Source organism: Frieseomelitta varia, unplaced genomic scaffold, assembly GCF_011392965.1.
Source record: "Frieseomelitta varia isolate USP_RPSP 00005682 unplaced genomic scaffold, Fvar_1.2 scaffold_885, whole genome shotgun sequence".
NCBI classification, from domain to species: Eukaryota; Metazoa; Arthropoda; class Insecta; order Hymenoptera; family Apidae; genus Frieseomelitta; species Frieseomelitta varia.
Window position 1 is genome coordinate 429126 of NW_025110684.1, and position 12834 is coordinate 441959.

Sequence of the window (12834 nt, forward strand, 5' to 3'; positions counted from 1 at the left end):
TTTTATACGTACACGAAACTTTTCTAACTTGTTCGTAAAAATCGATTAAATATACTATTTTTTTAATTCTTATTTTCATTTTATAAAACTGTAAAATACAAAACTTTTGCGTTTAAATTTTGTATTTCGTTATTTAAAATAATGGCGCTTTTGCGCCATTAGAGTTTCAATAAAATTCTTACAAGTAGTATATTTAATATATAATATAAAACATATTTTATCATATTGATAAATAAGTATCTCCCGTCGTCATTTTAATTGTAATGTTTAGCACATAATGTATTACACATCGAGTAATGAAACGTTTATCACTGATGCATACACTTGTGTGAGTTGCATCATTTATTGAACCTGTTCAGTGTCGGCCAACACGTGATTATTGGCATTTATTTAAATTTAACTTTCTTGGATTTTATTGATCTGAACGAAATGGTACGTACCAATGCTACCTTTTGTAGAAATTATATTTATTTATTATTGATATATCTTATAAAAATCTTAATAATAATTGACAGGTTAAAATAAATAACCTCTATAGCGGCAAGTCTCTATCTGCCAGCTGTAATTAATAAAATTAAAACATTTAACCCATTGCGCATCTTAAAAACATAAATTCTATTCAATTAATTGTTTTATTTTAAATATTACTTAAATTTAATGATTGTAATTTCATTCTGATGATTTTAATGATTTGTAATAATTTTTTTTGTGTATAACTATTTGTTACTAACAGGCAACAGACAGAAAGGGAACATTTAAAGTTGAATATCTTCAGAAAATTGAGAAAGATGTGCAAGAAAAGTGGGCTTCTGAGAAAGTATTTGAAATAGATGCACCTTTGCAACCAAAAAAGAATTCTGATGAAAAGTTTCTTGCAACATTTCCTTTTCCTTACATGAATGGAAGACTTCATCTTGGTCATACATTTTCACTATCAAAATGTGAGGTAAGTATTTCTTAAAAGATAATTTGTGCAAACATAAATTGAAGTTTTAATTTAATTTGTAATTTTATAGTTTGCAATACGGTACAATCGTCTCTTAGGGAAGAAAGTTCTTTTTCCATTTGGCTTTCATTGTACTGGTATGCCTATTAAGGCATGTGCCGATAAACTAAAAAGAGAAATGGAATTATATGGTTATCCACCACAGTTCCCTAATGAAAAAAAGATTGAGGAAGTTGTAGAAGATATAGTAATAAAAGATAAAAGCAAAGGAACAAAAGTAAAGAATCAATTATTAATTCATAAATATTCTTAAATGTCACATCTTAAATTATCACTTTTAGAGTAAAGCAATTGCAAAAACTGCCACTGCAAAATATCAGTGGCAAATTATGCAAACACTTGGTTTGAAAGATGAGGACATCAAACAATTTGCTGATGCTACATATTGGTTGGACTATTTTCCACCTCTTGCTGTGAAAGATTTAAAATCAATTGGTTTACATGTGAGTCAAAATATATAATTTAATAATAAACATGTAATAAGGAAAAAAAAACAGTACTGTAAAATCTATTCTAGGTGGATTGGCGTAGAACATTTATTACAACTGATGCAAATCCATTTTTCGATTCATTTGTACGTTGGCAGTTTCAACATTTAAAGGCTAGAAACAAAATAAAATATGGAAAAAGATATTCAATCTATTCACCAAAAGATGGGCAACCTTGTATGGATCATGATAGATCAACTGGAGAAGGTGTAGGACCACAAGAGTATACATTAATTAAAATGAAATTACGAAAACCTTATCCTCCAAATTTAAAGTAAGTATAAGAGTAATTATAAGATATGCAAGTATAAGTAATTATAAAATATGCACAATATTTACACTAAATATTAAACGTTTAATGTATTCTTATAGATCTTTTTTTGATAAGCCAGTTTATTTAGTAGCTGCTACTTTAAGACCAGAAACAATGTATGGTCAAACAAATTGTTGGGTTCATCCTGATATAAATTACATTGCTTATACACTGTCAAATGGAGATGTTTATATTTCAACAGAAAGAGCAGCTAGAAATATGGCTTACCAGGATTTCTTTAAAGAGGAGGGAAAGATACCAATTGCATTAAAACTTACTGGAAAAGTAATGTTCCTCTTATTACTTATAAAAAAGCACTTTTCTTATTTCTTATTTCTATTATTTATAAATATAAATAATGCAAAATTGCTAGGATATATTAGGATTATCACTGGAAGCGCCTCTTACATTTAACAAAGTGATTTATACATTGCCAATGTTAACCATTAAAGAAAACAAAGGCACTGGAATTGTTACCTCTGTACCTAGCGACTCCCCTGATGATTATGCAGCTTTAACAGATCTAAAAAAGAAGCAAGCTCTCAGAGAAAAATATGGTATAACTGATGAAATGGTGATGCCGTATAATCCTGTAAGTTTGATGTTCTGTTTGGTACTGACAAAGATATCAAATTATATACTAAAATGTAATTAACAAAATTGTACATGTACGGTAGATACCTATTCTTGAAATACCTGATTTCGGCAATTTATCTGCGGTATTTCTGTACGATATGTTAAAAATCCAATCTCAAAATGATACAGCGAAACTGCTTGAAGCCAAAGAAATGGTATATCTAAAAGGATTTTATGATGGTGTATTGCTAGTTGGTCCACATAAAGGAAAGAAAATTCAAGATGTTAAAAAATTAATACAGAAACAATTGATAAATGAGGGAAAAGCAGTTATATATTATGAACCTGAAAAAACTGTAATCTCAAGATCAAATGATGAATGTGTAGTAGCTTTATGCAACCAATGGTATCTAGATTATGGCGAAGAAACTTGGAAAAAAGAAACAACAGAAGCTTTAAATAATTTGAATACTTTTCATGATGAAGTGAGGAAGAATTTTATGGCCTGTCTTGATTGGTTACATGAGTATGCATGTTCAAGAACTTATGGACTTGGTAAGATTACATGCTTGCTAATGAAAAAAAAAGACATTAAATAATTTCTGTAATATACAATTTTATAAATGTAAACTCTAGGTAGTAAATTACCATGGGATGAAAGTTGGTTGATAGAATCACTCTCAGACTCAACAATATATATGGCTTACTACACTGTAGCGCATTTGTTACAAGGAGGAACTTTCAAAGGCGATAAACCAAATACTTACAACATAAAGTAAAATTTATTATAACATTATTATTATTATTTAAATAGTAATAAAATATTAAACATTATTTTTTCGCAGGACTCATGAGATGACATCTGAAGTATGGGATTATATATTTTTCAAAGATGCAAAGTTTCCGAAAACTAATGTAAATAAAGAGGCATTAAATCATATGCGACGTGAATTTAATTATTGGTATCCAGTAGATTTACGAGTGTCTGGGAAAGATCTAATACAAAATCATTTAACATTCTTCATTTATAATCACACTGCAATTTGGCCTAAACAGCCTGAATTATGGCCGAAAGGTATCAGAGCAAATGGTCATTTGCTTTTAAATTCAGCAAAGGTAAGAAATATGACTTTTTAGTACATCTTATAATTGCTGAAAGAAATTATAAATAATAAGTATGATTTTCTTAGATGTCTAAATCAGAGGGCAACTTCTTAACACTTTCTGAAGCCGTAGAAAAGTTCTCTGCAGATGGTATGCGACTTTGTCTAGCCGATTCTGGTGATTCAGTAGAAGATGCCAATTTCGTAGAAAGCATGGCCGATGCTGGAATTCTTAGACTATATAATTTTATTGAATGGGTTAAAGAAGTATTGGCCTTGAAAGATACCTTTAGACAAGGGAAACCATCTACATTTAACGACAAAGTTTTCGAAAGGTACTTTTTGAGATTTTTATAAAAGTTTGTTTTATTATTGTATTGAATTATTTTATTTTGTTATGACATTAAATTTATAATTAAAACAGTGAGATGAACTTGAAAATACAAGAAACTGGAGAAAGTTATTCGAAAATGCTATACAAAGAAGCACTGAGAACAGGATTCTTTGAACTGCAAGCAGTAAGAGACAAATATCTACAGTTGAGCGCTCTAGATGGTATTAATTGGATATTAATTGTGAGATTCATAGAACTTCAAATTATTCTCCTATCCCCAATTTGTCCGCATGTAGCAGAGCATGTGTGGACACTAATTGGCAAAGTAAGTACTTAACATGCAATTTTTACGCAATGACTTGTGCATTAAATATGAAAAAAGTAATAAATAATTATCATAGTAATTATATTATTACTGTAATTTTTTTTTAAATAGGAAGGCAACATATTAAATGCTAAATGGCCTCAAGTAGAAGAAATAGATGAAATTCTTATAAAATCATCACAATATCTTATGGACGCTGCACATTCGTTTAGGATTCTTTTAAAAAATTATTTGGCGCCGAAGAAAGGACCCAAAGGAAAAGGTGAATCATTTATAGAGAAACCTACTCACGGTACAATTTGGATAGCTAAAACATATCCTCCTTGGCAAAGTACTATTTTAACTGCAATGAAAGATTTATACCTTGTAAGTAATACGCAATGGAATATTTGAAATATAATTAATTCGTGCGTTTATACTAAATTATTTTTCAGAAAAATGATAATAAACTACCAGAAAATAAAATTATTGCATCAGAATTGGGAAAACTACAAGAATTAAAAAAACATATGAAACGAGTAATGCCATTTGTACAAGTTATGAAAGAGAAAATGCAATTTCTCGGATTAAGTGCACTGAATTTAACATTAGATTTTGACGAGTTTAAGGTTCTCCAAGATAATAAAAAATATCTTGAAAATACGCTAGATGTAAGCATTATATTCTTTTTGATATTCTGTATTATTGAAATTAGATTTAATAATCTTTTATTCACATTTAGTTAGAAAACATTGTAATAAAATATACGGATGAAGCTCCAGAAAAAACGAAGGAAGAATGTTGTCCAGGTGCACCTTATATGAATTTTTCTACTAAACAAGGACTATCAGTATGTGTTATAAATCCACAAAAGTACAGTGGTTTATTTAGAATAAACATTAAAATAACAGATGCAGATACTGTAGAGGATATCATATCACGAATATTAAAAGAAAATAAAGTAATAAAAAGTATGCTATCAGCTACTACAAACCGAAGTCATTTGACTTAATTTACATCATTTATTGAGTATTTATTTTAATTCTAGATTCATCGTCAGTTTCTCTATATCGCTACGATGATCCTCTATTAGGACCTAGGAGTAAACCTACAGTGGATGACATATTAAAAGGTAAAACTCAAATTCCATCCAATTCTGTATTTAACGTTGATATGGAAAACAAAAATGTCAATGTAAATGTAGGAGGAAGTGTCCATAACATAGGTAATGAATTGATTTATATTCTCCAATCTTTGGAGAATTGATATATAAATATTATGCATTGCGTATAACTTATACAAATATTTATGTATGACTTTTCATAATGATAATAATATTCTAAAAGTACATACAGTACTAAAATATGTATTTGTTTTATTCTTTAGATAACAAATTTCAGCTTTTATAAAATGTAATTTTTTTTTATATAAAATATAAATTATAAAAATTTTTTGATAAGTTACATCATTTTTTCAAATGTTAGCATTTTTATCTTTATTATCTGGTCTTACTCAAAAAGTAAATACTCACAAAGAATATTTAAAAATCGTTAAATTTTACTATAAAATATTACGCGATCATTAAATACAGTTTTTAAAATCTTATTATGTAATTTTATTAAAGAAAAGAAGGAGATGGCAAAAAAATGTTTTCTCAATTTTTATATTCACAATTAAAAATAATTTGTATATTTTTACAATTAAAAATAAAACTTTCTTAATACATTGCATATAAATGTAATACAAAAATAATCATAAGAAATATATATAATATGCGTTGTGTAAATGTGTATAAAAATATTTCAACAGATTTTCTAGCCTGGGATTTATCTACTCAAGGATTTATTTTTACTAACATTTAATTACTTTTCCATTTCTCTACTTCTGCTCGTATTTTCTTCACATCTGCAGCATTTGTTCTACAACAGCCACCTATGTACCGAACACCTAGATCCAACCATTGGAATATAAATTCATGTAAGAAGTATCCTTCTCCCTTTTTTGACCAACCTTGTTCTACAGTATATTTTTCACCACTATTGGGATATACTACCAGTGGTACAAAATTTTCCTTGTAATTTTCATTAATTCCTTTCAATAAGGGAGTTACATTTTGTGGTGCGGTACAATTAACTCCAATTGCTAAAATTTGTCCTGGCAAGGCTTCTTTGTAACACCATAGTGCAACATCTTGAAAATTAGAGCCATCTGCTATACTTTTTCCATCACAACTACACGAAAAAGAGACCCATGCTTTACTGTTTGGAAACTCTTTTAATAATTTAACAAGTGCTTCTGCTTCCCTTTTACACGGGATTGTTTCTATAGCTAATATATCAACACCACTTTCTATTAATTTTTGAATACGTGGCCTGTGCCAGTTCATAAGAATTTCTTCTGACACAGTTAAGCAATATTTGCCAGTATATTCTGAAGCATCATGCAAACAGGCTCCATATGGTCCAACTGATCCAGCAATTAGTGGGTTCGCATTTGCAACGTGTTCTTTATTATTTATCTCTTTTTTGTATAAATTTATAGCTTCTTTAGCATAGTCTACAGCTTTAGAAAAAATGTTTAGACTTTCCTGCTCTGAGATGTTCATGTATTTCGAAAAACCATCAATAGATGCTTGATAGGTGTTTGTCTGAATGATGTCTGCTCCAGCTTTTAAGAAATCCAAATGTGTAGAAATAATTGCATTAGGATTCGTGATAAGAAATCGTGCAGTCCATAAAGGATCACCATCTATTGTATCACCAACATGAGTTGCTAATTGTGTAGAAAATCCACCATCTATCACCTTCACTTGCATGATTCTCTTTTAAAATTATTTACAGTTATTATCAAATATTTTTAACGTTAAAAATATCTATACACGCACATATAAAAATTTAAAATTATTTTTAAATTTTAAACATTTTAGATATAACTAAAATTTTACGTAATAGCGATGCGCCATTAACATCGAGAAAATCAACTTTTATAATTTCACGCACGTCTTAGTCGTTTAAATGTGTTTGCAAATGTGAGGCAATAATTTCTACAATTGGCTTTATGGAATACACTTATTCCAAAGTCCATAATAAATCTGTGAGATAAACATTAATGTGAGTAAAATTTTAAGCATAACTTTTCGACGAAAAAGTTTTCTTCTGCTATCTACGCTGTGAGATTTTTATATTAAGATCAGATTTAATCACGTGTTCACGTATGCTGTGATATGATACCACACGCACATGTAGCAATCTTGAGTTTTGCCAAGATAAATACTATTGAACATTAATTTTTATCACATAAATTTAAAGTTGTAGAAATTTTTTTATTATCGTTACTATTAATAATATCAAATTTAGATTTTTATAGTATTTTATAATAGCTTGTTTCACAGCAAAAGAAAATAAGATATATATGTAATAAAAACAAAAAAAGTGCATATTTTTCTTTTTTAACAATATTAATTGAAAATTATTTAAGTACAAAATTAATGAATAAAAATTACTAATCGTTAATAATGTGTGTATATATATATATATATATATATATTTCTTTTTTTAAATATTAAATACATAGATTATTAGTTCAAACAATTTTTGACTTAGTGATATATTTAAAATAACTGATAAAATAAAATGTTAATCCATTATGGCTCTATTTTTCTCAAAATTGTTTACTTCTTTTCTGATTGATCTTATATTTTCTGCATACATTCTGCAACAACCTCCAAGATATCGTATTCCAAGCTCTAACCATTCGGGAATAAAACTTCCGAATGAAGCACAACTTTTGTTTTTTATCCAACCTTCCGTTGGCAAATAAATTTCACCGCTGTTAGGATATGCGATTAATGGTATAAATTCATTTGCTGACCCCATATTGATATTTCTTAATAAAGGTGTTACATCTTTTGGAGCAATACAATTCACACCAACGGCAATTATTTGCCCCGGCAATGCCTTTCTATAGCAGTGTAAAACAACTTCTTGGAAATTGCTTCCGTCTACTATGTTTTGAGAGCCCTTTTCACAAGAAAACGAAAGCCACGCCTTAACGTTTGGATAGTCTTTTAAAAGTTCTATTAATGCTTCTGCTTCTTGATAACATGGTATAGTTTCTAACGCTAATAAATTTATACCAGCATCAATGAGAGCATTTATACGTGATTTATGCCATTCAATAATGATACTGCGAGACGTTGTTTTACCATAAGCTCCATTATATTCTGAACCATCGTGCAAACTAGCTCCGTATGGTCCACAGGAGCCAGCAATCATAGGATGTCTGTTTTCAACATTGTCACTGTCTTTAATTTCTTTGGTATAATCGTTCACTGCAGCTTTAGCAAGATGTACAGCCTTGTGTAACAGCTTTATAGCTTCTTCTTCAGTTATAGATAAATATTTCATTAGATCAGATACTGAAACTTGATACGTACTTGTTTCAATAATATCTGCACCTGCTCGCAGGAAATCTAAATGCGTGTCATAAACTGCATTAGGGTTTGTTGCTAAAAATCTTGCTGTCCACAAAGGATCACCGTCAATCTTTGCATCAACATGAGTGGATAATTGCGAACCAAATCCACCATCTAAAATCTTAATATCCATCTTACTTTTATATCAATTTGTGTTGTGACACAAAGGCTATCCCAATTTCCTACTAAATTTTTAATAATGAACTTGATAATAAAATGCAATAATATTTAGTAAGGTAAAAGTGTCTCACAATACAAGAATTTATACAAGAACTGTTTCAAAACTAGCTATTTCACAATTCTGTATTTCTTATCAACCATTCGGAAATTAATAGCGATAACCTTCCATCCCTGCAATGAATGGTATTTTTTTTTTTTAATGCAGTTTCACTAGATCATTAAAAGAAAAACCATGAGTAAGTGAAATTACTAGATAATATTCTAAAGAAATTGTTTCTAACTATTGTACATATGTACATAAATAAATACGTACTGGCATATAAGATAAATATACATATGTATACAGTTTGTAACGCGCATTAAATGATCGATACATAATTTCTTATTTCTTATTAATTTCAAATTTTTGTTTTTTAATTCTGAATGAGTTTAGAACTATCAACATCATGGGGCGAAAAAGTTCAAATAATTTGAGCTTTGCTTTAAATTAAAATATTTAAGTCGTAACAAAATACGCGTTATTTTAACCCGGGATTACCCACGTGAGGGTCTAGTCGCCGGGATGTACCTGCGCTAGACCCTCAGGTGGGTAATCCCGGGTTAAATACTTTTATTTGTATTTATCTAGATTTTGATATACTTCAAATGCTGCTAAGTTTTTAAAATATAACATTCGTTTAAGTATAATAGATTTTCAAAATTATTATCCAGTTTTTTAAACTATTATAGTAATTGAATATTTTTATTTTATTTAATATATAAATCTTTATCTTTGACTTTGAATTTCAGTTACCAGTAATAGAACAGTTGACCGCTAATAGTTCAATAAACATATCGAAAAACACTTTATACGATACATTCTTAGCAAGAAGCAGTTTATATTTGTATGTTTTAAAATTTAAAATATTTATGTTTATATACATATATATGATTACTTTATTTAAAAAGAAGTACATTTCAAACGCGTGATATTATCGCATTACCGATTATCTTGTGAACTGTCTTTATACTTTTTCTCCAAAGAAGTGCAAAGAAGCTTAATTTGAAAGAAAAAACAGCAGGGCAGTAGTCAGTGGTAAGTATTCTATAAGACTTGTATTTTTTTTAAATTAGTTTATTATACATACATTATTTGAACTATACAATTTTTTATAAAGATATAATAATCTACGAATGATGAAACCTTACAGTTAATTTTGGATATAAACGTATAAACTTTTAAATTACTTATTTTTGTATTAAATATGTACACGTCATATCCATCAGGTGGAAATTTTAGTTTATCAGAAATAAATGCTCTCCCTGACAAAGAATTTGAATGGCTTTTTGGCAATGCTATTGAAAAGAATCAACCGATTGCAGAATGTAGACAAAGCACAGAAAAGACCATTTATAACAGTTCAAGAGCTCAAAAATTGCTTTCGTAATTATTTATTTCAGTTGAATAATATTGGTAAAAACAACACACAATAATAATAACTGTTATATAATGTTTATATCAGAATTTTTATATATTACGACGTAGACTTCATGATGTTAATTGTGTTATTCATTTTTAGAAAAAGGAAATGTAGTGCTCAGATATCCAGATTTCCTAAGAAACTTAGTATACTTACAATCTTCTAGTACTGCAACAAATACTACACTAGATCCTGAATTTCAATCTATGACGAGACAGCAGAAAGCAATAATGAAGGAGTACAATGACTCGTGAGCAAATTAAAAAGAATTAATAATTTCATTGCAAATAAAAGATTATAAAATTTACTTTACGTTTATGTGTTACTACTCAGATACAAGCGAAAATTTACTATGCCTTTTGTAATACATTTAAAAGGAGGAAATAAGGTGGAAACAATTTTTGGCAGTAAACGACATTTGCCACATAGAAGAATTCACAAATTAAATGTTGCAATTGAAGAAATTTGTAAAATATCTGATAAAAGAATAGATTCGCTTGTATGGCCGGATGTATAACGAAATTTATCTTTAAGTAAATTGTAAATTCACTTAAGTAAATTCAGTGCTATTTGTAATAAAGTACCTTTTAAGTTAGACATTTATTAATCATTTATTGTTACTTAGGATGTTTGATAATATAAAGTAAATGATTTACTATTAACAAAAGATTATAATATCCCAAGACTTTTTTCAACAATAGCGTGCGGTTGGCCCATTTGTTCTTTAAATTCAGGTATATTTAATATATCTTCAAACCTAAATATGTAAAAAAAATTGTTAGAATTTTAACTTACTAATCAATACCTTAGAAATTATGAACCAACATTAATAATAAACCCTAACGAATATTTAAAATTAAAATAAATATACAATTGATAATCAATAAAAGCATCTAACTAATCTTTCTCTCCCTTGGATTATTTGATTCAGACAAAGGCAGTACTTTAATTAATTTACCCTATTTCCTCATCCTTTCCAAGTAATACATCTTTCATCATATGCGACGATGGAAGAAATGGAAGTCTTCCAATCTTTTCAGTAGCCTTTAATTCCATTGCCAGACGCATTGGAGCATGTAATCCTTGCGTATTTCTTAACAGCACCATGTTCATGCGAGTACAATTTTTCTCATACTAAAAAATACACATATACAATACATAAAAAATATCCATATGTAATACGTATTATAAACTTTCGCATACCTATATTATATCTCAACAAATAAAATTATTTTCTTACATTTTTTTCTGATGCTTCCAATAGATGTGCATAACCTATATGTTGCCTAGTTGCTGCTAATCTATCAACAAAACAAATCAAACAGTAATACATTTGATATTAGATGTAAGTTTAATTACTAATAAAATTGTAATGATGATAATCATTCATACCCTGAAACCAATGGATTCGGTATACCATAATTGTCATCATGTATGTTGAACTGCTCGTTGACAATAGGTTTTGGAACAAGTGGTGGCAAACTAAAACTCTGAAATATATTAGTCAAAATTTGTATTCTCTTTTGTATTTTTATGCTTTAGTCACCAAAGCGTTACAAATAATTGTTTCTTTGTAAAAAAAAATATATCTAAAATGTTATAACAAATTAATTTCAAAGTGATAACTCAAGTGTATATTATTTCTTACCATTGTTACTTGATTATATGTCTTATGTATAAGTCTTCAAGAAAACCAAGTCACGCAATGTGAATTTGCTGCACAATATTCATTAGTTTCACAAATTCATTAAAAAACCAACTCCACGGTTACATATGCAAGTCAGTAACAATATCATTAATAATACAAAACATAGACTCGAAATTTTATCCTCCGAGTTGATGCTTCGATCCATGGAGCAAAATTGAAACATCCTTATAAATAAATTTTGCAAGTTAAATAAAATACAGAAAGAAAACTAAAGGCTTAAAAACGACAAAATAATCCCAAAAGTTTAATAATTAAGCTTCCAAATTATGTATTTTTGGTAACTGAAAAAATTAGCTCGTTTACGGACCCACAAATGCTAGCAGCGCGTAGTGGCAAAACAGTGAAACTAATGCATGTTGCTGTTCTTCTCGCACGCTGTTGCTCTCCTTGTTTATTGCACCTATATGTTTGTCCTTGTCGCACGCTCTCGATGTCATATAGTGTCGTCCTTGTCTAATGACGCTAGACAAGGAAAGCAACAGTGTGCGACAAGGACGTTCTTCGATCTATTGAAAAAAAAATTCAACTTTTTACATACACGTTGATCAAGGACAAAACACACATGGAAAGAAAGCGGGGAGCCTAATTTTAAGGAGGCATATAAAAAAGTTAGCAAATTATTCCTCTAAATTAGGTTTTTTTCGTAATTAGTGCGAACTGTCACAAAATGGACATGGTGGCGCCATCTAGCGGTAGCTCAGTGGTACTAATTATTTCTAAAAATACTTATTTCTGCATTTTACGGGTCAAATGGGGTATGAAAAGAAAGCTAAGGGTCTAATCAGGATAATACAATCACCAAAGTTCACAATTCAATTCGCTAAATTAGGTTTTTTCGCTTATAAAAATTTCTCTGTTTTACGGGGTAAGAAACACTAGCGCCGCGTT

At 29.0% G+C, this 12834-nt stretch overlaps 4 protein-coding genes across 4 annotated transcripts; 1 reads left to right on the forward strand and 3 right to left on the reverse strand.

Annotated features, from left to right (window-relative positions):
- The first annotated feature begins 236 nt into the window (after window positions 1–236).
- LOC122537036 (leucine--tRNA ligase, cytoplasmic) lies at window positions 237–5483 on the forward strand. Its single transcript, XM_043669924.1, has 16 exons — window positions 237–432; window positions 734–946; window positions 1017–1223; window positions 1288–1449; window positions 1524–1768; window positions 1867–2092; window positions 2181–2399; window positions 2485–2938; window positions 3020–3158; window positions 3229–3499; window positions 3574–3821; window positions 3911–4145; window positions 4257–4511; window positions 4580–4795; window positions 4867–5095; window positions 5173–5483. Exons 1-16 carry the CDS (start codon window positions 430–432, stop codon window positions 5388–5390), a joined length of 3540 nt encoding a protein of 1179 aa, XP_043525859.1. The 5' UTR covers window positions 237–429; the 3' UTR covers window positions 5391–5483.
- A 378-nt stretch (window positions 5484–5861) lies between these two features.
- On the reverse strand, window positions 5862–7447 carry LOC122537023 (homocysteine S-methyltransferase YbgG-like). The gene has a single exon (XM_043669899.1). It carries the CDS (start codon window positions 6937–6939, stop codon window positions 5983–5985), a length of 957 nt encoding a protein of 318 aa, XP_043525834.1. The 5' UTR covers window positions 6940–7447; the 3' UTR covers window positions 5862–5982.
- Window positions 7448–7759: 312 nt separating this feature from the next.
- LOC122537022 (homocysteine S-methyltransferase-like) lies at window positions 7760–8731 on the reverse strand. The gene has a single exon (XM_043669898.1). The coding sequence runs from the start codon at window positions 8729–8731 to the stop codon at window positions 7760–7762; it is 972 nt and encodes a 323-aa protein (XP_043525833.1).
- Window positions 8732–10833: 2102 nt separating this feature from the next.
- Window positions 10834–12046, reverse strand: LOC122537024 (proteasome maturation protein-like). Its single transcript, XM_043669900.1, has 5 exons — window positions 11887–12046; window positions 11631–11728; window positions 11479–11539; window positions 11197–11372; window positions 10834–10995 (listed from the first exon to the last, which is right to left on the reverse strand). The coding sequence occupies exons 1-5, from the start codon at window positions 11887–11889 to the stop codon at window positions 10908–10910; spliced, it is 426 nt and encodes a 141-aa protein (XP_043525835.1). The 5' UTR covers window positions 11890–12046; the 3' UTR covers window positions 10834–10907.
- Window positions 12047–12834: the final 788 nt, after the last annotated feature.

Coding starts and splice junctions, on each gene's coding strand:
- LOC122537023 (XM_043669899.1), bottom strand. CDS start 6,939: ATGCAAGTGAAGGTGATAGATGGTGGATTTTCTACACAATTAGCAACT.
- LOC122537022 (XM_043669898.1), bottom strand. CDS start 8,731: ATGGATATTAAGATTTTAGATGGTGGATTTGGTTCGCAATTATCCACT.
- LOC122537024 (XM_043669900.1), bottom strand. Junction 11,540..11,630: donor CCGAATCCATTGGTTTCAGG/GTATGAATGATT, acceptor TTTTGTTGATAG/ATTAGCAGCAACTAGGCAAC. Junction 10,996..11,196: donor GGAAAGGATGAGGAAATAGG/GTAAATTAATTA, acceptor TTACATATTTAG/GTTTGAAGATATATTAAATA.
- LOC122537036 (XM_043669924.1), top strand. Junction 1,450..1,523: donor TAAAATCAATTGGTTTACAT/GTGAGTCAAAAT, acceptor AATCTATTCTAG/GTGGATTGGCGTAGAACATT. Junction 4,512..4,579: donor CAATGAAAGATTTATACCTT/GTAAGTAATACG, acceptor ATTATTTTTCAG/AAAAATGATAATAAACTACC.